Source organism: Nyctereutes procyonoides, unplaced genomic scaffold, assembly GCF_905146905.1.
Source record: "Nyctereutes procyonoides isolate TBG_1078 unplaced genomic scaffold, NYPRO_anot_genome, whole genome shotgun sequence".
NCBI classification, from domain to species: Eukaryota; Metazoa; Chordata; class Mammalia; order Carnivora; family Canidae; genus Nyctereutes; species Nyctereutes procyonoides.
Window position 1 is genome coordinate 2027411 of NW_026575052.1, and position 26768 is coordinate 2054178.

Genomic DNA, 26768 nt, shown 5'->3' on the forward strand with positions numbered 1-26768 from the left:
GTTACCTTCCCCATTCCAGTGGTATCTGTCTGGGGGGGAGGTAGGGAATGGGGAAGGCTGGTTCTAAGACTACCGTGTGTCTGGAGCAGAGCACATGAGGGAGGAAGGAGTGGTCAGAGAGGTGTGGGCTCAGCTCTGTGGTCATTGTAAAGATCAGGGTAGACTTTCCTTGGGGAGATGGGAAACCTTTGGAGGGTTTTGAGCAGAGGAATGCTTGAGTTGGGTCAGAAAAAAGCCTCAAAAGAAAAAAAAAATTTTTCTCGGCATCAGTGTTTTTATCCTCCGTTTTCTGGGACCATTAAAGTTTCATTTGGACATGATTTAAAGAGGAGAGTGTAGAAGTCATTTACTTATTTTAAAGATTTTACTTATTTATTTATTTATTTGAGAGAGGAGAGAGTGAGCGGAAGAGAGAGGGAGAGAGAATCTGAAGCAAACTCCACACTAAGTACAGAGCCTGATGTGGGGCTCGATCCCATGACTGCAAGATCATGATTTGAGTTGAAACCAAGAGTTGGACGGTTGGTTAACCAAATGAGCCACCCAGGTGCCCCTCTTTTACTTTAGAAACTTCTTTGAGGTATAATATTTGTGCATTAAAATGTACTCATTTGAAGTGCATCAGTCTTCAGGTTGATAAATACCTACATCCAGTGCTCTCAAGATGTAGGATACTCCTTCCACTGCCCGGAAAGTTCTTTCTAGCTGCTCTGCAGTTAGTGTCCCCCCGCCCCCTCAGCCCCTGCCCAGGCAAGCACTGATTGACTTTCTGTCCCTGTAGGTTGTGTTTTCCTGTTCTGGAATTTCACACGAGTGGAATCATTAGCACTTGTCTTTTGTGTTTGTCTCCTTTTTGAGCAGCATCGTGTTTTTGAAATTCATCCATGTTGTTGTAGGTATCAATAATTTATTCCTTTCACAGAGGACATTTTATGGGGGACAATCTGACCATCCGGATAAATTTGTTTATAATTGTATTTCTAAAGATTTGGCGAAACCGTGAATGACTCTCTTTCATTTTAGGTTATCTTCCCCACTTTTTTCCTAATCCTAGATATTGCCAAATATGGTATAAAAATTGAAAGTACTTTTAATTGAAATACGAAACCATGTTTTAGCATATTATTAATATGGCATTACAGTTTTAAAAGATTTTGTTTATTTTACAGAGAAGAAGGAGGGAGCACAAGCAGGTTCAGGTTGATAAATACCTACATCCAGTGCCAGGTTGATAAACACCACATCCCAGTGGGGAGTGGCAGGCAGAGGGAGAGGGAGAAATAGACTCCCTGCTAAGCAAGGAGCCTGATGTGGGGCTCGATCCCAGGACCCTGAGATTGTGACCTGAGCCAAAGGCAGACTCTTAACTGACTGAATCACCCAGGCACCCCTAGAATTACATTTTTATAAGTAATTATAAATGCAAATTTGATTTTTCAGACTTTTTAGGAAGAGACTTCCAAGTAAGGTGATTCCTATGTGTTAGGACTTAAACCTCAATTAATGAATGTATAGTTTAGAAAATTAACATGTTTAATAATGGTGGCACTTAAGTTTCATTCTGAATCATGTATTCTACGAGATAAATTAGCAATTTTTTATGAGATCTGGGGCCTTGTCTTTCTGAATGAAAATATATTATTTCTGAAGTTTGAAAAAGAATTAGTAATGTGGATAACATTTCCTTGTATAACCGTGGCAAGAAGGCTTATAGTTTTTGTTATTAATGCTTTGGTAGAGAAAAAGGTTGTAGGATTGTTTAGCTCTTCCTCCCCTTTGCTGTCTGGTGACTCACATTCCACCTCAGTCCTGGCTTGCCACTCCAGCTGTGTGACCTTGGGCAAGTCACTTGACGCTTTAGTATTTGCTCTTTTACCTGTTAAATAGAGATAGTAGTGGTGGCCACCATATATGGTTGTGGTCAAGAGTAAATGAGTTAATAAACATAAAGGCCAGCGCCTGGCGAATAAGAAACACTGTGCAAGTGTTGTCGTTATCATCATTATTTTTAGCTGGTAACCAAGTGTGGATTCTGCTCTATAACATACTTTCTAAGCACTGTCAGTGCTTTAGTTTAGACCAAGGCATTGCTTGTTTGGATTATCACGGAAACCCCCTCATTATCTGCTTTGCTGACCGTCTCTTTCCCCATGGGACCATTCTCTGCAGGCCTTGAGTTCTGTATTTATACTACATAATCCTGACCATATAGGAAGTCAGGAAGGTGGGCAGTTAACCAGGAGTTGTTTGGAATGTCTTCATGGATGAACTGGGATTTGAACTTGACCTGGGAAGGATGTAGAAGATATTGACTGGTCAGAAGAATTGAGGGCAAGAAGGATCAGTGTGGTCTGGGAGCCCTGTCAGCTAAAAGCCTGACTTGTTGAAAGACCCTAAGGAGAAGGAGGACCTCCAAAGCGAAGGGCCTGTAGGGACCAGGGAGGAACTTTAAGAGTAAAATTGGGATTTTTCTGTGATTTCTTCCAATAGAATTCTAGTTTTTTTAAAGCCGTGGATAGACCAGACAAACTCCATGTGACCTGAAAACCTGTGGCTCCAAAGTTTGCCACCTTGGTGAAAGTAAAGTGGTTTGGGGTTTGGCAGCCGAGTCTCAACCATGGCAGACTCACTAGGAGGCAGCATAACCTTCCTTCTGGGCCAGGGGAAGGGGTATGGCCAGTTAGAAGAGCTCTCAGGACCTAATTTACTTTGCTTCTCTTGAACCTTGAAGGACTCTAAAACCAGTAGAGTAACTACTGGGTTTTATTTAGAATGTTTTTAAAAGAGTTCTGAGGCAGTTGCTTTATAGGATGCTTGATCAAGAAGGCAGAGGGTTTAGGGAAGTTGAATATAGAAGAGGCTGGAAACCAGAAAACCTTCCCATCACATCATGTCAGTCCCCTGCCCAAGACCCTCTAGCAGTGTCCCACCACTCCCTAGATGCACTCCAGTCTCTCCCCAGGCCTTCATGGTTCTGTAGGTTCTGTTGGCAGCCGCCTTCACTTTCTCCCACTCTGACGCGGCCACAGTGTGTCATTTTGTTCCTAAACATGCCAAGCCTTTGTTTCCTTGGGGTATTCCCCCGAAATGCTCAGTCCTTAGCACATGCCCATTGCCATCTTTCAAGTCCAAGTGTCTGTGTGTGTGATCTTCTCTAAGATGTCCCTGCAGCTACCCCCCTTTTTAAATTTTTTTATTTTATTTTATTTTATTTTTATTTTATTTTATTTTATTTTATTTTATTTTATTATTTTTATTTTATTTTTTAAAGATTTTATTTATTCATGATAGAGAGAGAGAGAGGGAGAGAGAGAGAGAGAGAGAGGCAGAGACACAGGCAGAGGGAGAAGCAGGCTCCATGCAGGGAGCCTGATGTGGGACTCGATCCCAGGACTCCAGGATCACGCCCTGGGCCAAAGGCAGGTGCTGAACCGCTGAGCCACCCAGGGATCCCCAGATAGCTCTATTTTTAACTCTTTGAGGAACCTCTACACAGTTTTCCAGAGGGGCTCCACCAGTTCATATTCCCACCAACAGTACAAAAGGGTTCCCCTTTCTCCACATCCTTCCAGCATTTGTTGTTTCTAGTCTTGTTCATTTTCCCCATTCTCATGGGGGTGAGGTGAGATCTCATTGTGGTTTTGATGTGTATTTTCCTGATGGCAAATGATGTGGAGCATTTTCTCATGTGCGTGTTGGCCACGTCTATGTCTTCCTCTGTGAAATATCTGTTCATGTCTTTTGCCCATTTCATGATTGGATTGTTTGTTTCTTTGCTGTTGAGTTGAATAAGTTCTTTATAGATCTTGGATACTAGCCCTTTATCTGATAGGTCATTTGCAAATCTCTTCTCCCGTTCTGTAGGTTGTCTTTGAGTTTTGTTGACTGTTTCTTTTGCTGTGCAGAAGCTTTTTATATTGATCAAGTCCCAATAATTCATTTTTGCTTTTGTTTCTCTTGCCTTCATGGATGTATCTTGCAAGAAGTTACTGTGGCTGTGTTCAAAAAGGGTGTTGCCTGTGTTCTCCTCTAGGATTTTGATGGAATCTTGTCTCACATTTAGATCTTTCATCCATTTTGAGTTTATCTTTGTTTCTGGGGTAAGAGAACGGTCTAGTTTCATTCTTCTGCATGTGGCTGTCCAATTTTCCCAGCACCATTTACTGAAGAGACTTTTTTTCCACTGGATAGTCTTTCCTGCCTTGTCGAATATTAGTTGACTATAGAATTGAGGGCCCACCTCTGGGTTCTCTGTTCTGTTCCATTGATCTATGTGTCTGTTTTTGTGCCAGTACCACACTGTCTTCATGACCACAGCTTTGTAGAACAACCTGAAATCTGACATTGTGATGCCCCCAGATATGGTTTTCTTTTTCAATATTCCCCTGGCTATTCGGGGTCTTTTCTGATTCCACACAAATCTTAAGATAATTTGTTCCAACTCTCTGAAGAAAGTCTATGGTATTGGGAACCCTGGGTGGCGCAGCGGTTTAGCGCCTGCCTTTGGCCCAGGGCGGGATCCTGGAGACCCGGGATCGAATCCCACGTCGGGCTCCCGGTGCATGGAGCCTGCTTCTCCCTCTGCCTATGTCTCTGCCCCTCTCTCTCTTTGTGTGTGACTATCATAAATAAATAAAAATTAAAAAAAAAAGAAAGTCTATGGTATTGTGATAGGGATTGCATTAAATGTCTAAATTGCCCTGGGTAGCATTGACATTTTCACAATATTAATTCTTCCAATCCATGAGCATGGAATATTTTTCCATCTCTTTGGGTCTTCCTCAATTTCTTTCAGAAGTGTCCTGTAGTTTTTAGGGTATAGATCCTTTACCTCTTTGGTTAGGTTTATTCCTAGGTATCTTATGCTTTTGGGTGCAATTGTAAATGGGATTGACTCCTTAATTTCTCTTTCTTCAGTCTCATTGTTAGTGTATAGAAATGACACTGATTTCTGGGCATTGATTTTGTATCCTGCCACACTGCCGAATTGCTTTATGAGTTCTAGCAATCTTGGGGTGGAGTCTTATGGGTTTTCTACGTACAGTATCATGTCATCTGCAAGAGGGAGAGTTGGACTTCTTTGCCAATTTGAATGCCTTTTATTTCTTTTTGTCGCCTGATGGCTGAGGCGAGCACTTCGAGTACTATGTTGAATAGCAGTGGTGAGAATGGACATCCCTGTTGTGTTCCTGATCTTAGGGGAAAGGTTCCCAGTGTTTCCCCATCCCTCAGCTACCCCTTACTAGGACCTTGTCTACTCCTTATCTGTCCCACTCCTGATTTCATCGGATTCCAAGGGGACACCCTGTCAGGTGGGCAGAACCTGCCTTGTCTTCAGGGCTGCGCTCTCAGGTAGCACAGAGCTAGCCCATGGGGCACTCACTGGACATTTGTGGGATTAGAGGAAATAGCTGTGGTATTTCAGGTTGGAAGGATGATGGTGGTGGCGGGAATTAAAGAAAGGGATCCGATACAACCTACTGCAGGTTTAGCAGCCGCGTTTGACTGTTGACCTCTACCCCTCCCTTGAACCTTTTCCCTAGCTTTTCTGACACCATGTTCTTGGAACCCCTTCTGCCTCTGTGACATTGCTCCTGGCCTTATCTTCCTTCCACTCTTGGTGGCATCCTGAGGGCTCTGTCCTCGCTTGTGCCTCGTTCTCTGATCTCATCCACTCTGCTGGACTCCATTGCCAGTTGAGTCTGTACCCTCTTATAACCGTCTCTGCACCCAGACTTCATGGCACTTGACTGCCGGACACATGTGTGTTTGTTTGCAGCAACCACTGCTCCGAGCGAGGCATCCTGTGTCAGGCACCGGGTTCGGTGACGAGTGAAATAGAACCTGCCCCCTGTGTCTGCAGCCTAAACTTGCCTCTGGTGGGGAGACCCTTAAACAGGCTGACCAAGTAAGTGCTCACAAAGTGCGAAGTGCCCCAAGAAGTGGCTGGCCTATGTGCTCTTATGGAGTCTTGAGGGAAATCCTGCTTGGTAGGACAGTGGAGACAGGCTTCCTTAGGGCAGGGCGGGAGGCCTAGGGCATGATGCAAAGTGGTACCCTTATGGCTCTTGCCTGTGTGTGTGTGTGGGGCGGGGGGGTCCCCGCCCCACCTTACTGGTGCTTTGAGTCAAGGGTGGGATCTGTCTTCTGCTTTTCTCTCCCACCTGTGCAGGAGCTCTGAACAGTAAGTTGTTGCCTTTTATTGTCTTTGAAGCTGCTTATCCCAGTTTGTTCTCATCTATTTTGCTTATTCTCCTTTAGTGATTCACAGTGAAACCCTTAACATGAACCCCCCCACCCCACGTGCCTGTAGGGAGCTGCCCCTCCAGTTGTAGTCAAGAAGTAAGGGAGGTAGGACTCAAATGTGCAGTCCAGGCCCTCCATCCTCACTCTCCTCTTTGGTTCCTATACTCTCTCCAGTTGGTCTCTCAGATCTCTCTTGTTCTCTGCTTCTCAGGCCTGAGGTGGGAGGTGCAGGAGGAGCAGAGGTGGTTTGTTTAGTGCAGTAGTCCTCAAGCTTTTTGCCTATGTGGATTAGATCTCTGGGTATTTACCATGTTAGAAATTGAAACACTTTTTTTTTTTTTTTAAGCTTAATTTGGGGCTTGAACTCAAAGACCTGGAGATTAAGAGTCTCATGCTCTACTGAGTGAGCCAGCCAGGCCTCCTTGAAACAAAAATTTTAATTGGAAGTATAGAGTCACAGGAAGTTGCAAAAGTAGTACAGAGAGTCCTTGTTACCCAGTGGTAACATCTTACTTTATTACAGTATCAGAACCAGGAAATAGACCTAGTTCAGGAGTAGGACTACAAGCTTTATTCATAGATCAGAAAAAATTTTTTTTAAAATTTTTATTTATTTATTTATGATAGTCACACAGGGAGAGAGAGAGAGAGGCAGAGACACAGGCAGAGGGAGAAGCAGGCTCCATGCACTGGGAGCCCGACGCGGGATTCGATCCAGGGTCTCCAGGATCGCGCCCTGGGCCAAAGGCAGGAGCCAAACCGCTGCGCCACCCAGGGATCCCTAGATCAGAAAATTTTAAAATACAAATTAGAAAATTTTAAAACTTGAGATCAGAAGCTACTTATCCCAGCCATCACACATCCATTAGCCAGTGGAATTGATGACATCATCACTTGCCACAACCCCTGGAAAACTCCCCTCTACTCACCTGAGAGTGAAAAAGGCAAGTAAAATCTTAGTATGATTGTAAAAGTAGCCCTGACCTGTGGGTCCCCGACAGGTGGCCCTGGATGATCGTGAGAGACCCCACTGGCTTTGTGGTTGGAATATGTACTCTGGAGTCCATCTGGATTTTATCTTGGCTCTACTGCTTTAAAACCACATGGCTTGGGATAGGTACTTGACAGGACAGCTCTGTGGCAACATATTTGAGAATCCAGACCCTGAAGCCTGACTGTCTGAGTTTGAATCCTAGCTCTGACACTCGCTAGCTGCGACTGTGGGCAAGTTTCAGTTTCATCTGGAAAGTGAAAGCACCGCCACTGGAATGGTGGTACAAAGATTAAATGAGATGAGGTGTAAAAAGAGCTGGGAAGAGTGTCTGAGTTGTGTCCTGAGTATCCATCAACGTTAGCCGTGATTGTTGTGAAGTAATAGAGGAAAAATGGTCAGCCCAGAGCTTGGCGCAGAGGAAGGAGTAAAGGTCCTACTCCTGAAGCTCCCCTGCCATCCAGCATGAAGAGGTCATCATGGGCCAAAGGGAAGGTATTTGGTAGTAGGGAAAGGAAAGAACAGTTCCTCTAAAAGAGCTTTGTGATGAGGGGGCCTGGATCAGCTCTATTAACCGTCATATCTTCACTGCGCAGCGCAGTGCCATCCTGGAACAGGTTCTCAGGAAGTGTTAGTGATCAAATGGTAGACTGAAAGAATGAAGGAGAACTGCTCCTGGCCATGAGTTGAGGAGGGGAGGGGATGCTGACTTTCTCTGAGTTTGAGTTAGGAAGTTGGAGACCTTGATTTAATGAGATCAATTGATAGTTAATAACTGAGTAACTTATTAAATTAGCTTAAGTTTAATGCATTGAATTTAACATATACTGCTCCAGCTCAGCTCACTGATACATGTTTGGAGGCTGTACTACACTAAGGAGTGAAATAACCAGTTCTTAGGTTTCCTGTTACATAATAGGAAAGTAGAGAAGACCTTGTAACGTCCTCTGTGCTCATCATGTGATTCAAGTCAGAAACCCTTGAAATGGGAACGTGCCTTTATTCTGGGGCAGCCAGGATAGGGTGGTGGGGGGTCTGTAGGCCACTCCAGAGAAAGGAGCAGCCAAGGTTCCTTCCTGGAGCTTGTAGTTTGGCCTCTACTCCTGATAGTCTCTGCAGTTCAGTGGGTGATCATTTCTCCTAAGGCACCACCCCTGCCTGCCTCTGCCACTTCAGCTCTAGCTGCTTTTCCCTCACCTTCTCTGCTCCTGACACATTGGTCTTTTTGCCTGCCTGTTCTCTGAGCATACCAAGCTTGCTGGATTACCAGCATCCTTGCTGATTACCTTTCTGGGCATGTTTGCCCCCTGTACGGTCACACGGTGCCCTTCCCACTTCTGGGGAGGTCTTCTTGAAGTGCTTCTGTCCAAAAAGCACGCTACCCATCTCTGTCACCGTGTCCTTTCTTGTGCTTGGTTTTTCCTCAAGCATCAGTAAGTACTAGGCGGTGTATATCCTTGCTTGATTTTACCTGTCTTCCTCGCTAGAGTGACACGTTGTTAAGGCAAATGAGATGCTTAGCATGTTGCCTGGCTCAATAGAAGGGATTCAGGAACTGAGTAGATGCCGCACTTTCTTTTAGAAAATTAATCTGGGAAATACTCTGAGGATCAAATTGTGATCTTTAGTGTAAGAACCAGGATGACCTTGTTTAGAGTATTATATTGTATCTAATGCCTTAAGGATATCACACACACACACACACACACACACACACACACACAGGTATATAAAAATGAGATCCCAGTTTATGTAGGGGAGAGAAATTGTTTTTAAATATTCTTTTGTTCCAAAGGTTTACTTGTAAATTGGCTACTTAGAATTGAGAACATATATCACATTTTCTAAAAAAGAATTCTTCTCTTGACTCAGAAATATACCTACCTCAAATTCAAGAAATTCAGGCACACAGGAAAATGCTTTCTGATTGGTGACTCTGTTATTTTATTTATTTCTAGCCCTCCTTTTCCCCCCAAAAAAGGTTCAGTTCTGTTTATAAGAATTATTTACTCATTCAAGTATTCAAGTGACAACAAACATGTCACGTCTACTGCTAAGCATTGGGAATGCAACACTGAGTAAGATAGACACCATCTGTCTTCATTATCGTTTATCAGGGGAGCTACATTAAACCCATAATTATACAAATAATTACTTAAAATTGTGGTAAGGGCTATGAAGGAAAAATAAGGAAAGGGAGAGGCAATTTCCAGCCAGAGCCTTGCAGCTGGGAAGGGGAGAGGAAGTTCCTAGAGTTGGCCAGGGTTGGCTTGCTGTGTTTGGGGTCCTTGAATTTAGTTGAGTCTTGTTGTGTGAAGGATACTAAAATAAACAAAAAAAGGTTTCCTCCCCTAGTTAAATGAGCCCAAATTTAAAAACATGGACTCACTGAAAGGCAGGTAAATAAATGCATAGGAATTTGTCTTATCTTTTTTCCTGTGGGAGCTCTATTGAGGTGTTTTATATTTACATGTGTAGCAAAATGTTAACATACATGATTTCGTATTACACTAAGTTAGAAATTTCCTATGGGAATGACCATTCCTGCCTTAGGAGCCATTTCCTGCTGACCCTTCCATGGAAGTTTGAAAGTTTTAGGGCACAGGTTCTCAAATTATATTCCAGCAGAATCTTCTTTTCTTTTTTTTTTCCTGCTTTATTGAGGTATGATTGGCAAATTGTAAGATATTTAAAGTATACATTGTGGTATTTTGAGATCTGTTAACCATCTAGTTTATTAACACATCCATCTCTCTCATATTTACCTTTTTCCTTTTTTTTTTTTTTTTGGTGAGAACATTGAAGTTCTACTCTCTGCAAATTTCAGTTCTGTAATACAGTGCTATCAACTATAGTTAGCCATGTTTTACATTAGGTCCTCCGACCATATCCAGGAGAATCTTAACTGGAAATAGCACAGTGGTTATGAACTTGGGCTCAGGATCAGACAGAGGTTCAAATCCTGGCCTTAGGCAACTTAGACGACTTTCCTAAGCCTCAGTTTCTTCCACTCTGTGTATTTTGGGGATGAGAGTTGGGGGAGAAAGTGGAGGCAGGGATGGAAGAAGCAGTGTCGGTCCTTGTCCCTTGAGCTGTTTGGAGTAAATGCTGTCATGCATAGAAGACTCTTAGTGCAGCACTTTGCACTGAAGCCCCCAGGAGTTTCTCAGGAAATATTAGCTTGTTAGTATTACTGTCATAGTGCCTGGAAGTATCAGTTAGAGTAGCTGGCACACTGTCTTTTCCAAGTTCTTGGGGAGGTTAAATTGTGTCAAATCCTTTTAAATTTTAGGTCAGGGTCCCACCTGAGAAGAAGAGGAAAACTCTCACTCTGCTAAATAGGCATGTGCTGATAGGACTTGGAGCTTTGGCTGAGACTCTTCTTAATTTTGCTTAATTTATCAGTATTAAAAATAATTATTATGTAGCCTAGGATACTGACGACCAATTTCACACCTTTTCCTCCATTGGAAAAAAAAAATTATGCTTCCAAAATAACTGTTAATCAATTAAACATTTAAAAATGGGGGTACTATATTTAAAAGTGAGAAGTTTGTGTCCTAAATTTATTCACATTTTAGCTAATTAAAAATACCATAAGGGGCAGCCCGGGTGGCTCAGCGGTTTAGCGCCGCCTTTCGCCCAGGGTGTGATCCTGAAGACCCGGGATCGAGTCCCACGTCGGGCTCCCTGCGTGGAGCCTGCTTCTCCCTCTGCCTGTGTCTCTGCCCCCCCCCCCTCTCTCATGATAATAAATAAATAAATAAATAAAATCTTTTAAAAAAATACCATAAGGCCCATTTTCTGGAGCAGTTTTGATATTCCCATGTTTTGCAAGGCATTTAACTTGTGTTTGGTGATATTGTCAGGACCAAGCTGTAGATCCAGATCCAGCAGGATCAAAGCATTTGTGCTTCTGAAGTGTCTACACTGTCAGCTTTGCCTTGTTGGAGAAATGACTCTCAGGCTGTTGATACCCACTTGTGTGCATTCCAACTCAGAGCAGACCAGAGTACACCTTCATAATGAATTGCTCATTGCTGTGGGATTTATTTCTCTTGAAGCAGCCTATTGATACTTTAAAAAAAAAACTCGACATGTTGGGAGCACACAAATTTGGATGATATTCTCATCTTTGCACAAAACATTCTTAAAAGCTGTAAGAGCTTCATTGTGGAAAAATTAAGCTCTTTAGGTTGGAGTTTGCTTTTTGCCTACTTTGGCTTCTTTGAAAGTCCTTGAGAAATGTTTCCCTTGGAGTGAAAAAAAAAAAAAACAACAAACCTAGACTATAGAACCCATCATTCTTACTGGTGGTGTGATATGCACTGGTTCTTTGGGGCCCATGGGGTAGCAGTTAAAAGACATTTGGTTTTCCTTGATTGAATGTTATGCATTGAATGTTATTTGTTTGAATGTTGTTTTTAAAATAACAGTTTTGTTTTACCAGTTGGCTCAGATTTCCCCTTTCTGTTCCCTTATATTCATACTTAATAGTAATCTTATTTCTTAAGATTAAAGTGAATTTTGGTCGGTAATTGTATAATATTCTCTATCTCTTAAGACTGTGATATTCTGGTGACTTTGTTAATTTAGTGACTTGATATAAGTGGGAAATTACTGTTTCCTGGAAAGGTCACATTTCCATTGAGGGCCCAGAAAAAGTTGTAGTGTTCCTGTTGGAATATTCAAGGGGGTTATTGTTGCTGGAGGGATGAAAGCATAGATGAGGTGGGGTCTGGCTGGCTGGCAGGTCCTTTATAGTGTGTGCCGAAAGTATTCTTTAAAGTAGAGAGTGTTGATTTTTATTTTTTAAATGTTCTAAAATGCTGATGGTAGCCTTTGATTTAAAAGTAAGGTGTTTACTTCCAGCTTCTGTGGGAGTAAAAACATTATGGTGCCAGATATTTACATATTTTGAAAATGACTACAGGTGGCTGGAACAAAATAGATTAACACAGACATGCTTGAAGGTTGCAGTAGTTTCCTTTAGAGACTCACGAACAGCCATCAGAGAGAGCAGCTCCTGAAATGCTCCCAGCATGGTCCCCTTGCTTTGGCTTGCCAGCTTCAGATTTCAGTTACATTTTTGCATATTTGCTTATTGGACCAGAAAAGAAAAAAAGCTGACTGGGTTTGCTTCCCTCCGCTCTGATCCTTCTGTTTCTTGACTTGCAGAACACTGAGCCTGTTGCAGCTGCTGAGAGCCTGGCTGAGGTACCTGAACATGTGCTCCGAGGACTTCCGGAGGAAGTGAGGCTTTTCCCATCTGCTGTTGACAAGACTCGGATTGGTGAGGACCAGGGTCACAGAGGGTGGTGGGGGCTGGGGGGAGAACCGCCTGTATCCAGGCATCCTTTGAGAGCATTTAAGGTAGGGAGCTCATCATAAAAGAAACAGATTTACATTTAGACTTAAAGGATTATGTGGTATCGCTGCCTTCTCCAGTCAAGAATCCAGGGTAGACATAGATTATAAAACTAAACCAGAAATATCCACACACCCATCCACCATCCTTTGTGACTTAGCCAAATGTTCCCTCCCACTGTTCCTTGGGCCTTTTCTTTCTACTGAGTGTATTTGTTCCCTCCTCTCTGATTCCAGTGGAACTTGAATGTGAGTATGTTATTATATTTGATTTCATTATTTTGTATTTGTTTTCACATCTGCCCTTTTCATTGATTGTGAGTGCCATCGTTTCTTGCCTATCGTTATGTCTGCAGTACCTGACACATGATGGACTTCAGTAGGTACTTATATTGTATCATTCACACGAAAGTGGTAGGTTGTATAGCTCCACTAACTGATTGTTAGCTCTGTTATCAAATTGGATTTGTAGACCTACAGAAGAGTGAAATTTGAGCCTCCTATCTGGGCAAGACTGGCTAGGCCTCTACCTTCCTTCTGTGCATTCTCTGAGAGCAGATGAGGGAACTTGTCCAGAGGGCTGTCGTCAGTGAGTGTCACCTCTTCGGCGCTGGTTGCTTTGACTCCAGGCCTGTCTTCTGCCATTTTGCCTGAAGCTTCTTCAGCCTGTCTGCCTGCCTTCTGGTCCATGCACAGAACACACCAGGAATATGACGGAGTAGCGGCAGGTGTAGCTCTGGGCTGTTTGAAGCTCGGCAAAGTGAGTTGTTATAGCAGCTAAGTTTTCAGGAGACTTAGCTGGAGATGGCAGAGGATAGTGTGTTCCATTTTGAGCAAACAGACTTCAAAAATATTTATCCATAAAACAGCATTCCAAGCCTTTCTAAAAGCAATTCATGTGCAGTAGAGACTGTATGAAATCTACAGAAGAGTAGAAAGGAGTCTAAATAATTATTTCTAGTTTCATTCCTTTCTCATGGTTTTTTTCCCCTTAGTTGTTGTGATTGTGGTGTTCTGTTCTCCAGGTATTTGTGATTGGACCGTCTGAGTAATTTTACTTGTTAAAAATAGAAACAAATATAAAACATTCTTTCCTACTTCTCAAACAATGTAGGTTCTCTACAGGCTATTTGGGAAATACAGAAGAATATAAAGAAGAAAAAGAAAAATCTTTGTGGAAGACTTAATTTCATTTGACTTCACTTGCTCTCCATTGATTTAACATTATCTTGTTAGCCTTCTAACTATTTTGTGAAACAGAATTGACTGTAATACTTCAGTTTTTAAAATAACCACAATAACATGATAAAAATATTTGTTTCATTTTCTAGGTGTCTGGGCCACTAAACCAATTTTAAAAGGCAAAAAGTTTGGGCCATTTGTTGGTGATAAGAAAAAAAGATCTCAGGTTAAGAATAATGTGTACATGTGGGAGGTAAGAAAGAATTCTGGTTCTTTACCAGTATTCTGTACGTCTTCTTGGAAATCATTCTATTCTCTCAGGATTTGATATTTTGAAGTTAAAAAGTCATCTTAATGTTCTTTAAAATCAAGAATATATATTTTTTAAAGACCTCTATTTTTGGGAGAGAGTGCATGAGTGGGGGAAGGACAGAGGGAGTGGGGAGGGGAAGAAGGAGAGGGAGAAGGGAAGCAGATTCCCCACTGAGCTGGGGGCTGACTGGGGCTCTGTCCCACCACCCTGAGATCATGACCTGAGCTATAACCATGGATGCTCAACCCACTGAGCCACCTAGGCATCCCTCAAGAATATTTTTATTAAAGAGAAAATGTGTTTCTTTGGACACAGAGTGCTGTTCACATTTGTATTTTGAAGCTGCTTGTCTGTGTTCAACAATAAATGTCAAATCCACTTTTTCTATTACCTGTTCAGGGTGTTTTACATTACAGTGGAGACTTTGGTGTGTCACATTGCAGGCTTCCAGATAGATAACATAAAAGACACTCTGAGGTAGCCACAAATAAAACAGTGTTAGGGTCTTCTCTGTGTTTTAGAAAATAATCTCTGGTTGCTGGAATATTCAGAGTTGGATATATTTAGCACATGGCACATTTATATAGCTCTTTGGACTTCTCACAGGGCTTTAATTTTGTTTATTTCATGTTCTCACAATGGTCCTAGAGGACCATGCAGAGCATTAGCATATTGCTTACAGAGGTGAAGTTGTCAAGAATGGAGGTAAAGTGTTCCTCTTATGTTGAGAGTGGTATTGATGCAGAACCAGAACCCGTGTCAGCTGCCTGACAGTGAGGCATTTAAAAATGTTTCATTGGATTGGCTGGCCTCAAATCAAGCCTTCAGCTTTGTGACTCTCTGGGTTCTTAACCTGTGGGCCCCAAAGCTCTCAATTTAAAAATGGGGTTAATAAAAAAATACCTTATTAAGATAACCATGAGGATAAAGTAGATTGTTACTGTTTCCTGGAAAGTTGCATGCAAATTCAGCATTTATGTGGAATTTAGTTCAGATCAGGTGCTCTGGGGAAGCTCTTCACATTCTGATAGGATCTCAGTTGGTGTGACTCTTTATCAAAACAAGTGAAGTTTTTCAGTGGTTAGAAAAGCATTTCTATCAGATGGTCTTATATTGACTCACAGCTGTTTTACACGTAAACATCCAGAGGCCTAAAAATAAAATATGCCTAGGAAATGTCTGGATACTTTGCATCAAGGAATTCTGTGACATTTGTAGATCTGAGGTATTTTGCTGTTGTTTTCAGTGAGACAAGCAATGTTTCTTAACTTGAAGATTCCTACAGTTCCTTCCAGTAATTTTGAGTTTCTTTGTTGTGAATCCCTTATAATAAATCTGATGCGGGTTAATCCAGGGGGCCTTAGGAAATGAGGATTTAACATGAGAATAATCACATTATGCTGTTTCACTGCTTCTGAAGTAAAAGAGTGCTATATTTGTAGAACTGCCCAGCCAAAAAATGATACTAATTATTCAAGCTAATGCCTGAATGATTAAAAATGTCTTGACCACAAAACTATGCCCGAAAATAAATGGCAGTTTTAATTTTAGAAATTTCTCAAGGGAAACTAACAAATATGTTCTATCAAGTTAATGCTAATCTCAGTGAGGCTAATATCTGGAAACCAGGAAATGCATTGTCTAGTTCTGTGTGTATAATGCTAAACTTGACCAAATGTCATTAATATTACACCTAAGTTTATCATACCTATTTTACCCAATGTAACAATTGGATATTTTTGGGCATAGAATGTAAATTATTAATAGTGTCTTTTGTAAATTAAGCTTCATTTGTGTTGAAATTCATATGTAGTATGAGTTAATAGTCAGCGTGGTGAAAATTGTAATTTGGAGCCATGACCTATTAGGGATTTGACTTCTACTTATAAATGTGTTAATATTGCATTGTTAACTTAAGGTACTTCTACTTGTGTACTACCACAGTTTGTGAATCTTATGACATGGCCATTTCTTATTACATTTAAAGATTGAGTTCTTGTCAACGCTAGCCTTTCCTTCTTGTCATTAAAAAACCAACTGGAGGGATCCCTGGGTGGCGCAGCGGTTTGGCGCCTGCCTTTGGCCCAGGGCGCGATCCTGGAGACCCGGGATCGAGTCCCACGTCGGGCTCCCGGTGTATGGAGCCTGCTTCTCCCTCTCCCTGTGTCTCTGCCTCTCTCTCTCTCACTGTGTGCCTATCATAAATAAATAAAACAAAAAAAAAATTAAAAAAAAAAAAAAACCAACTGGATGTCATTCAGATAGCTGCGATTACAAGGTATGTATACTTTAGAGAAACCTGTACGCTTTTTGCTCTGTTAAAATAAAAGTAGATATATCTGACATATATGTAGAAGTATACATGAGGCAAAGTATAGGAAGCATCAATTTTAATGTATATATTTCTTATAAAGAAAAAGAAACACCAAATAAAACTTAGTATATCCCCATTAATTTATTCCAACCTTAGTCTTACCTTCAGACTTGCATCAGAATGCCTCTTATTAACATAACAGAAACTGCTTATCATTAAAATCTCATCTTGGCATTTGTTCTTCCATTAAAGCCCCTTAAGACCAGCTTATCTTTTAGCAGCCTGGTCTCTTGCCCCAGCTAGAACTCCATTTTAAAGCTAATCTAAGACAAAGTGTTAAATTGCTTTTCTTGAGCCCTTGATTATCTAACACAGTCTTAAGTCCTCTAAGCTTTCACTGAAAACATTCTATTAAATCAGAAACAACAGGAGAGAAACAGTCAAGTATCCTCAGGGTGAATGCACAGAACTGTCAGGTTCTCCTAAGAGGAGAGCATTCTTTGAGCTGCTTCTGGGGAGGAATTGCTTGCTAGCCAGCTTAACTGCTGAACTTGGTGTGATACTTGCTGTGACTAGCCCCCCCACCCGCCCCCCACACTGAGCCATCTGCAGTATTCTAATACTGCTTCTGACAAAAGCCTTTCAGATTCACTTCCATGGGTCTCAGATCGCTTCCCATGAGATGAACTTCTGAGTTGTTTGCCTGTGAATTGTTCTAATAAACTTTTTTTAAAGACTTTATTTAGAGCAGTTTTAGGTTCACAGCAAAATCGAGCAGAAAGTACAGAGAGTTCTGTACACTGCCATCTCCCCCCATCGCAGCAAGCGGTACATTTGTTAGATACTCGATGAACCTGCACTCATGCATCGTTATCACTTAAAGTTCATAGTTTTCATTAGGGCTTGGTGTAAATTCTAATAAGTTTTTTTTTTTCAAAGATTTTTTTTTATTTATTCATGAGAGACAGAGCAAGGCGGAGACACAGGAGAGCCTGCTTCTCCCCCTCTGGGAGCCCAGGACCCCGGGATCACGCCCCCAGCCAAAGGCAGACACGCAACTACTTGAGCCACCCAGGCATTCCTAATAAGCCTTTTTTAAATTATAAAAGTAATACATGCTCATTGTAATGCAATGTATATAATACCAAAAACTATAAACAACAAAGTAAAAATCATTTGTGAATATTTTGGTGAACATTCCTCTAAGTGTCTGCTTCTCTGTCTCTGTTTTTCTTCTGTCTCTCATGTACACTGGTGCATATACAAACACCATATATAGACATTTCATGCAATTGAGATCAAACAGCACGTGCGGTTTTGTGACGTGTTTTTCTCTTCAATATGCTGTGGACATATCCATGTCAAATAGTTTCATCTGCATCATTATTTCTTATGGCCACCTAGAATTCATCCCATCCTTCCATTGTTTAGCAGGTTGGATATTTAAATAGTTTTAATCTTTTCATGATATTAACAGTTCTTCCAAGTATGAAACTTGCTGTATATACATGTATGCTCACTTGTCTGTTATCTTAAGATAAGTTTCTGGAAGTATAATTGTTAAGTCAAAAGTTATATACATTTTAATCTCTGGTGAATTTTGCTAACAGACCTCCAGAAGGATTGCACTAATTTACATAGCCACCAAAAGTACATATTTTTTCTCCGCTTTTTAAAACCCAGTACTATTGGGATGTCAGAGTGGCTCAGTGGTTGAGCATCTGCCTTAGGCTCAGGGTGTGAACCCCTGGGTCTGGGATCAAGTCCCATATCGGGCTCCTTGCAGGGAGCCTGCTTCTCCCTCTGCCTGTGTCTCTGCCTCTCTGTTTCTCATGAATAAATAAGTAAAATCTTTAAAATCAATCAATCAATCAATCAATCAATCCAGTATTGTCAATCTTTTTTGTAGCCCCTCCCCTGTCCCATTCTTATAAATAGAAACCAATACTTCACTGCTTCTGTTGCATGGTATTCTTTTAGGCAACAACTTTTGAGTCAGGGATGGCGGGAAGATGTAGAACTGTATTTCAACTAAAATTGATAAGTCATTTCTCTATAATGAGAGGACTTTAATTATTTAAGGAAGTGAATAACTTTTTATCAGTCTGCACTGTTAGCATTAGATGTTAGCAAGTGGATTCCCTGGTCTTTGCTAGCTCAGCACTTCTAATTTCAGGCTTTGTTTTTGTTTTTAAGATTTCATTTATTCAACATAGAGCACACAAACAGGGGGTGAGGCAGGCAGAGGGAGAAGGAGGGAGGCCTATGTGGGGCTCGATCCCAGGACCTGGGGTCATGACTTGAGCTGAAGGCAGACCATAACTGACTAAGCCACCCAGGGGCCCCTAATTTCAGATTATTTCTAAGTTAAAAATGGAGGCAAGAAAAGAGAGCAGTCAGCTAGTTGATCCTGTAGAACCTTTTTCCAGTAAGTACTATTCAGCTCTTCATTCCAACTTCTAGAGTAAGTAGCAGAGGAAAAGACCAGGGTCACATGGAAATACAACCTGTCACCTGTTCCTTATAGTCCTGCAGGTACGAGTGGTTTCTACATTCTTAAGTGATATAAACAAAAATAAAATGTTTTGTGACACATGAAAATAATATGAAATTCACATGTCAGCTCATGATTCAAGTTGTATTGGGACATAGCTACACTCATTCGTTTGCATGTTATTGGTGGCTGCTGTGGCCCTATGGTGGCAGAGTTGAGTAGTTCTGACAGGGACTGAATAGCCTGCAAAGCTGAAAAAATTCATTGCTGGGTCTTTACAGAAAAAGTTTTCTGAGCTCTGGTCTCAGTGTCTAGAAAGGAGAAGTGGTGGGAGTAAGCATGGTGATGTCTGGTGTCTTCGGTTTACTGTGAAGCTATCTGGTTAATAGTGGGAAGATTTTGAACTAGGTACTTAAAAGTGGAGTAGCTGTAGAGTTAGCCATAGAAACTCCTAGGCCGATCATATTCTTTTCTGAGGAACTTCAGTTCAGGACAGACGAGGGCATTGAAATATGGAGAATGAAGTGATCTTCCCAAGATTGGTGGCTTGGTCTGAGGCAAAAACAAAACAAACACAAACCAAAAACAACCCCAGAAAACCCAGAACTCTTTGGGAGTGTATTATGCCTTCTTTTAACCCCTGTTTGTGAAGCTTTTACCATGCGTGTGCTCTTACCACTGTCCGAAGTTCTGGAGCACTAAATTTGGCATATAACATGCGTGCTATCGTGTAGATTACTGGTGATATACCCTTTGGAAAGTTTTGTTTGTGGAATAAAAGAGTACTGGAACTGCCCTAAATCTTTGCACGGGTGAGAAATCTGAGTGTGAAGGGGCTTGCTTGATGTCTTAAAGCTGTCAGTCCTGGAGTCCTGCTGAGAGTCCAAGCTTCTTGTTGCCTATTCTGTGCTCTTCCTGCTAGCAGAGCTCAGAGGTTCCTTATTCTTCTTTGTGTTGTGGGCCCTTTTGAAAATCTCCCAAGAAAATATACAAATGCTCTATATCCATATTTATATATGATATATATTTTGCATATGATATATGGGGTTACATGGCATGCTTAAACATCCATAGTCCAGTGTTAGAATAATTTACTCTGTTGATCCATTGAGTATTGATCAGGGCACCTACCTCAAACCTGTGAATATTTATTGAACATCCATTGTTGGGAGATTTTCCAAATACATCTGTGTAGTTGTAGGTATGAAACTTAAAGTAATTCCAAAAAAGAGTGTCAAGAGTGTTAGGCAGTCAGTGCTGTGCTTTGGTAACAATGGCTGTGGTATGGGACTTTGCAGGCTTGAGAAGCCCACTTGTTTAGTTTTTCAGTTTGTATTTTAGGATTGCCTACAAGTTTGCTTATTGTAGTATAATGTGCCACCACCTATTAGATTCCCTTTATTTCTCTTACTCTAGAATCTTCAGAATATTTCAGATGCACTGATGTGTTTAAATAGTTCTAAAAAGAAACCTTTGGTTTTCTAAAGCAATCTGAGGAGTGAAGTAGTTGGTACCAAAGATCCAGTCTCTAGCCTCCAGAAAGTTATTTCTGTGGGGTGGCAGTTTTATGGTCCTTAACAAGCCCTCCAAGTGTCTAATTCTGTAACTCAAGAATGACTGGAATGTGAACATACCAAGAAGAAGGTGTGGTATTTTCCAGGTAGCAGTGTTAATAACTTACGGAGATATAACTTTCATTAAATGTTTTCATTGAAGTGCTCCCATACCAAGCGAGGCTGTTCTTTTCTTCTTTTTCCTCACTCTTAAATGAGGACAACAAGCTCCTCACTGACGTTTATGAAATTACTTGATATAGATGAATTTGGCCTGGTAAATATTAGTTGAATTTGAACATAAAAGAAAAATACTTGAGTGATCTTATGGAGGACTAGAACACATTTATATATGTATTCGTGGTTGAGTACTTTTTATTTTTTTATAAATTAATTTTTATTGGTGTTCAATTTACCAACATACAGAATAACACCCAGTGCTCATCCCGTCAAGTGCCCCCCTCAGTGCCCGTCACCCATTCACCCCCACCCCCCGCCCTCCTCCCCCTCCACCACCCCTAGTTCATTTCCCAGAGTTAGGAGTCTTTATGTTCTGTCTCCCTTTCTGATATTTCCCACACATTTCTTCTCCCTTCCCTTATATTCCCTTTCACTATTATTCATATTCCCCAAATGAATGAGAACATACACTGTTTGTCCTTCTCCGATTGACTTACTTCACTCAGCATAATACCCTCCAGTTCCATCCACGTTGAAGCAAATGGTGGGTATTTGTCGTTTCTAATGGCTGAGGAATATTCCATTGTATACATAGACCACATCTTCTTTATCCATTCATCTTTCGATGGACACCGAGGCTCCTTCCACAGTTTGGCTATTGTGGACATGGCTGCTAGAAACATCGGGGTGCAGGTGTCCCGGTGTTTCATTGCATCTGAATCTTTGGGGTAAATCCCTAACAGTGCAATTGCTGGGTCGTAGGGCAGGTCTATTTTTAATTCTTTGAGGAACCTCCACACGGTTTTCCAGAGTGGCTGCACCAGTTCACATTCCCACCAACAGTGCAAGAGGGTCCCCCCTTCCCCACATCCTCTCCAACATTTGTTGTTTCCTGCCTTGTTAATTTTCCCCATTCTCACTGGTGTGAGGTGGTATCTCATGGTGGTTTTGATTTGTATTTCCCTGATGGCAAGTGATGCGGAGCATTTTCTCATGTGCATGTTGGCCATGTCCATGTCTTCCTCTGTGAGATTTCTCTTCATGTCCTTTGCCCATTTCATGATTGGATTGATTGTTTCTTTGCTGTTGAGTTTAATAAGTTCTTTATAGATTTTGGAAACTAGCCCTTTATCTGATATACTTTTTAAATGATTACTGGTCTTCATTTTTGCTTAGAATTTCCTTCTCTTCTAATATTTGAGAGCATGGGCTGCATTTTGAACTGAAAGACCAGAATAACTGTGTGGGCTGGAAATCCTGAAACTGACTTCTGCAAGTTGATTTACTGCGAGGTGGGCTTGTCGAGATGCTAGCCTCTTGTCTCCCCGTTCTGCCTTTGTCAGTCTCCACAAATGGTGATGGGGATTGTCTGTCTTCCAGGAACAGGCAGGGAAAGTGAGAAACAGTGTATAGGTCAAAGTGTTGGAAATTCCAACAAGCTAGATTCCCAGAGAAATAAAGACAGAAAGGAGCCTCAGGAGCCGGGACCTCCAGGACAGGTTTTGTCCCACCTAATAACATGTTTTTTTTTTTTAAGATTTTATTTATTTATTCATGAGACACACACACAGAGAGAGAGAGAGAGAGAGGCAGAGACACAGGCAGAGGGAGAAGCAGGCTCCACGGAGGGAGCCCGACGTGGGACTCCATCCCAGGTCTCCAGGATCACGCCCTGGGCCGAAGGTGGCGCTAAACCGCTGAGCTACCCGGGCTGCCCCCACCTAATAATACGTTAAAGCTCCTTGGAGGGCAAGTTGGAGAACAGCCAACAGAATGGCTTTATCACTGTAGATTCTTTGTTTTCGGGGGGCTGTCTGGATGCACAAAAGACGTATCTCAGCACCAGAGCTGATTCAGCATGAGGGGGCATCTTCAGTGCTCTGTCTGGGAGTGGTTTCTGTCACAGTCAGCTGGTTACTGTAAGTTGAGAGTGGGTAGGAACCTCAGACCTCAACCAAGCAGTTGAGGATTCTAATGATGCACATTTGCATTAACTGAATGAGAATTTTTTTCAATTTATGAATTTGAACACGTTTAGAAAAGAACAAGTAAATGATAAGGAAGGATCTATGTGAAAACTCTTACCCCTAACTCATGCGGTAAGTATGTTGAATAGTTTGGCTTGTTCTTTGCAGAACATCCTCTGTGCATCAGGAGGATTTAATTTTGATTTGTTTTTAAATTGGAGTGTGTACTGAATTTTGAATTTAGATTATTTTATAACTATTTCAAAAGGACTGGATTAAACTGAATGGAAATTGAGTGGTACAAAGATTATGTTTTGTTTGACAAAAAATTAATACCCAGTCTTTGTTCAGTGGTGAGGGCAGAAAGGAGGTCAGGCCTGGATAATGGAGGGAAGGTGAAGCGTGGGAGGAGGGGTTTGGAAAGAGGAAAATTGAAATGGATGCATACATGAGGGAACCAGGTTTGAATCCTGGCTCAGACTTTAGTGACTTTACTATTCTAGTAAAATGACCAACCCTCTGTAGTGTCCCGATTTTAAAAAGGGGCTCAGTAAAGGTTAAATTTCATGGGGTTCTTGTAAAGGTTAAATAAAATAACACGTTAAACATCTCGCCCAGTGCTTGGGGTGGCAGTGCTCTTCCCCTTTGAGTTCTTTTTCTCCAAGTAGGGAATTCCATTTGAAAGTTAATTTGTCAAAAATTGTTTATATATACATAGTCAAGTACCCTCCTTGCTTTTGTTAAAAGGGACTGTGTTATAGACTGGGTCAGAAAAAATGATTAATTATATAGAAATATTTTTTGGTCATTATAAAGATTTGGAAATAGATTTGTTGCATGTCTTTTGTTGAGTTTGAGCCAGAGTGGGAGTTTTAGCTGCTTTTGCATTATCTTCATGTGAAAGGAAGGGATTCTGGTTGGTTCTCCACTACCCTAGCCTAATGGTGCTGCAGCACTTCTGCTGTGTAGTGTAGCATTGGGAGTTAACATTAATCTTAATATTTGGGTTCTGTGTGTGAGTCACTGAAGTGAATTACAATTTGAAACCAAGGTTTGACCAACTAAGGTAGAAATGATATAAAAACACATTTTTATCCCCATTTCTAATTATAAGGTTAGACTCTCAATAAAAAAAGGAAAAGCTATATACTTAAAAAAATGATGTGTGTGTGATGATGATGTTGATGGTGGCAGGAGGAGAGTGTTAGCAGGCCTCGGCTTACGTCAGGCACACTTGGGCTTTCATACTGGAGACTAACTTGCTCTCCCCACCCACAACCTTTTTTTTATTTAGAGATTATACTAAGTCAGTGGAGGAAAGGCAGAAAATTCAGATGAGCAGAAGAAAGAAAAATGATGGAAAATCTCACTTCTCAGAGAAAACCATTAGTAAGATTTTCATGTATTTAGTGTCAGGTTATTTTTCTCTTTATATATTCCTGTGTTTAAGACAAAAATGGTAAGGGTGCCTGGGTGGCACAGTCAGTTGAGCATCTATCTGCCTTTGGCTCAGGTCGTGATCCCAGGGTCCACCCATGTCCAGCTCCCTGCTCAGCAAGGAGTCTGCTTCTCCCTTTCCCTTTGCCCCAACTCCAGCTCATGCTCCCTTTCTCTCTCTCTCTCTCTATTTATATAAATAAGTAAAATCTTAAAAAAAAAAACCCAAAAAGAAAAAAAAAAGACATCATCTTAAGCCATACTTTCTGTAAGTGGCTTTATTCAGTTGTCAATAGTAATCTTTTATACCTATAAAAATATTCCTCCAGCTTGTCGTTGCCTATGTTTTCTTCCAATTGTAGAAATAATACAAGTTCATTGGAAAAATTCTTAAGGGATACAGAAATAGCTAACAAAATAAAAGATTCCACATAAACCAACTGTTTACACAAAAGTACTTTTTAATGTCTACTTAGTATTCTGCTACGTGCACTGGATTATCATACTGAGCTGATCCATTGTGTTTTCCACTTAGCAATTAATGGAAAACAGTCTGTAATAAACCGCACTGTTAGGAATGTTCTTGTACATACATCTTGGTATAATTGCCAATTATCTCATGAGAATAAATTCCTATAAGTGGGTATGCTGGCTAAAGTGTGTATACGTTTTAAAGCTTTTTTGTCATGGACTGCTAAATCCCATCCAAAAAAAAAAATGATACCAATTAATTCTCTGATCAGCACTGTTTGGAGGATGTTTGCTTTCTAATCCTGTTTTTGTTTCTCTTAAAAATTTCTTTTTACCAAGTTGATAGGTAAAAATTATTGAATTTGAAGTTATTTTTTGATTATTAGATAAGTTTAATTTCTTTCATGAGGTTTTGGCCATGTGTATTCCTTCGTGAATTATTTTTCCACATTTTAAAGAATTGAGGTATTCATCTTTTTATATGAATTAGTATTCTAGTTTAAATAAGACATAGCAGATGCTTTTGTCCATTTGAAATAAAATAAGCCATTCATAAATAAAGAATTGACCCAAGTGGGCCACAGAGGTCTGTGTTGACCTGGGAGCCAGGAAATTCTGCCACACTTGTATGGTTATCCTGGTTGGTGGGCAGACTTGGTGTCTCTCCCCAGCTGCCTTCTTTGGCTATGTGGGGTTTTCCCAGCACCATCTCTGTTTGTCCTGGTGATTTCTGGATCTACGTCAGTATGTCGATGGGAAGTGAGTAGGACTCTGCCATCCGCTGTGATAAGTCGAAACACACTTTGGATGGACTGCCGGTGTTAGCGTACAGTTGCTCCCTTACCCTTATCCCATCATGCTGGCAAACATGACAGATGTCTGTTAAACATTTTAAAATAAAGCCCCTTCTGTTATTTTGGTGTGTGAAGTTCCACTTTAAATTTTGCATTGTGATGCTGTCTCTTCATAACATACCACTTGAGGACTTCCCTTTCTCTGTTTGCAGGGACAAGAGTGTGTGTGTGTGTGTGTGTGTGTGTGTGTGTGTGTACGCGCGCGCATGCGCGCCGAGGGTGAATGATAGCTTGAAAAGGGGTCTAATGGGACACAGATAACTTTTCTTCAGAGTGGTGTAGGTAGATGTTCAGTAGACATCCAATTTCTAAATAAACTCAGAGGAGACACTTACAGGGCAGTGAAAACACTCCTTGGCATGCTACCTGTCATATAGTCGGTGCTCATTAACTGATGGTGGTGGCACCTTGGTGTGTGACAACATCCTTTAGGTCATTCCATAGTTATTCATTGAGAGCCTCCTCAGTGGCAGGCTCTGGTCAAGCCTTGGGAGTGCTGCAGTGAGTGCAAAGGCTGACGTGTCTTTTCTTCATGGAGCTAATGCTCTGGTGTGGGGTTGCAGTCACTAAATAAAATCAGTAAGGAGATGATCTCATACTTTAAAAGAGCATAAATGCTTTGAAGAAAAATCAGGTAGGATGGCTGGGGGGTGATGGGAAGAGAAGGATTTGCAGTTTTAACTAGGATGGTCAAGGAAGGTGCTGATAAGTATGGTTAGGTCAGGCAGATTTGGATTTAAGTGAGTGACTTTAGGAAAGTCCAGTTGAACTCTTGATCCTCAATTTCCACATGTTAAAAAGTGATAATAGTGAACTTCCTGCCTAGGGTTAAATGAGATGACATGGAAAGCATATAGCATTATGCCTGACATCTGACTCCTCACAGGAAAGAAGTATGGTTAGCACCCGTTGAGGTGGGTGCTGCTCAGACACAGATACAGGCTGGGAGACACAGACATGCTCAAGAAAGCGGGGAGTGAGGCATGAGAGCTTTGTTCCAGAGGGACAGAGGCGGTAAAGAAGAGTGTGTAATGTGGGTAGGAGAGAAAAGAAGAAATGAGTGGGGGAGTCTTGGCTGTGTATGTGTAGGGAACAAATGAAGCAACCAGAGTCTTTCCTTTCTTCCTAAAGAGAAGGTAAAAGACACATTTCTTTTTATTTTTGACAGGTCTATCACCAGTTGACCCTTTGGTTCTATTTCAGTGCATAATCAAGTGTTTTACAGTCTAGTTTGGGGGGAAGTAAAAAAAAACCCCACATATATGATCTATATATGTATGTATGCATATTTGTATATGTGTATACATGTATGTGTGTATATACAAAGATAAAAGTTAGATATTGTTGCTAAATAGACTTTTAAATAAAGGAATGAGAAATACTGGAAGTTTGGCAGAGG

The 26768-nt window shown here is 41.2% G+C and overlaps 1 protein-coding gene across 5 annotated transcripts in view; it reads left to right on the forward strand.

Moving 5' to 3' along the window:
- PRDM2 (PR/SET domain 2) overlaps window positions 1-26768 on the forward strand; it is a 125845-nt gene that overhangs the window by 27261 nt on the left and 71816 nt on the right. For all 5 annotated transcript variants that reach the window (XM_055332005.1, XM_055332006.1, XM_055332008.1 and 2 more), the window contains 2 exons: window positions 12416-12530; window positions 13936-14039. In XM_055332005.1, the coding sequence (XP_055187980.1) occupies window positions 12416-12530; window positions 13936-14039 (219 nt within the window). The remainder of the gene's footprint in view (window positions 1-12415; window positions 12531-13935; window positions 14040-26768) is intronic.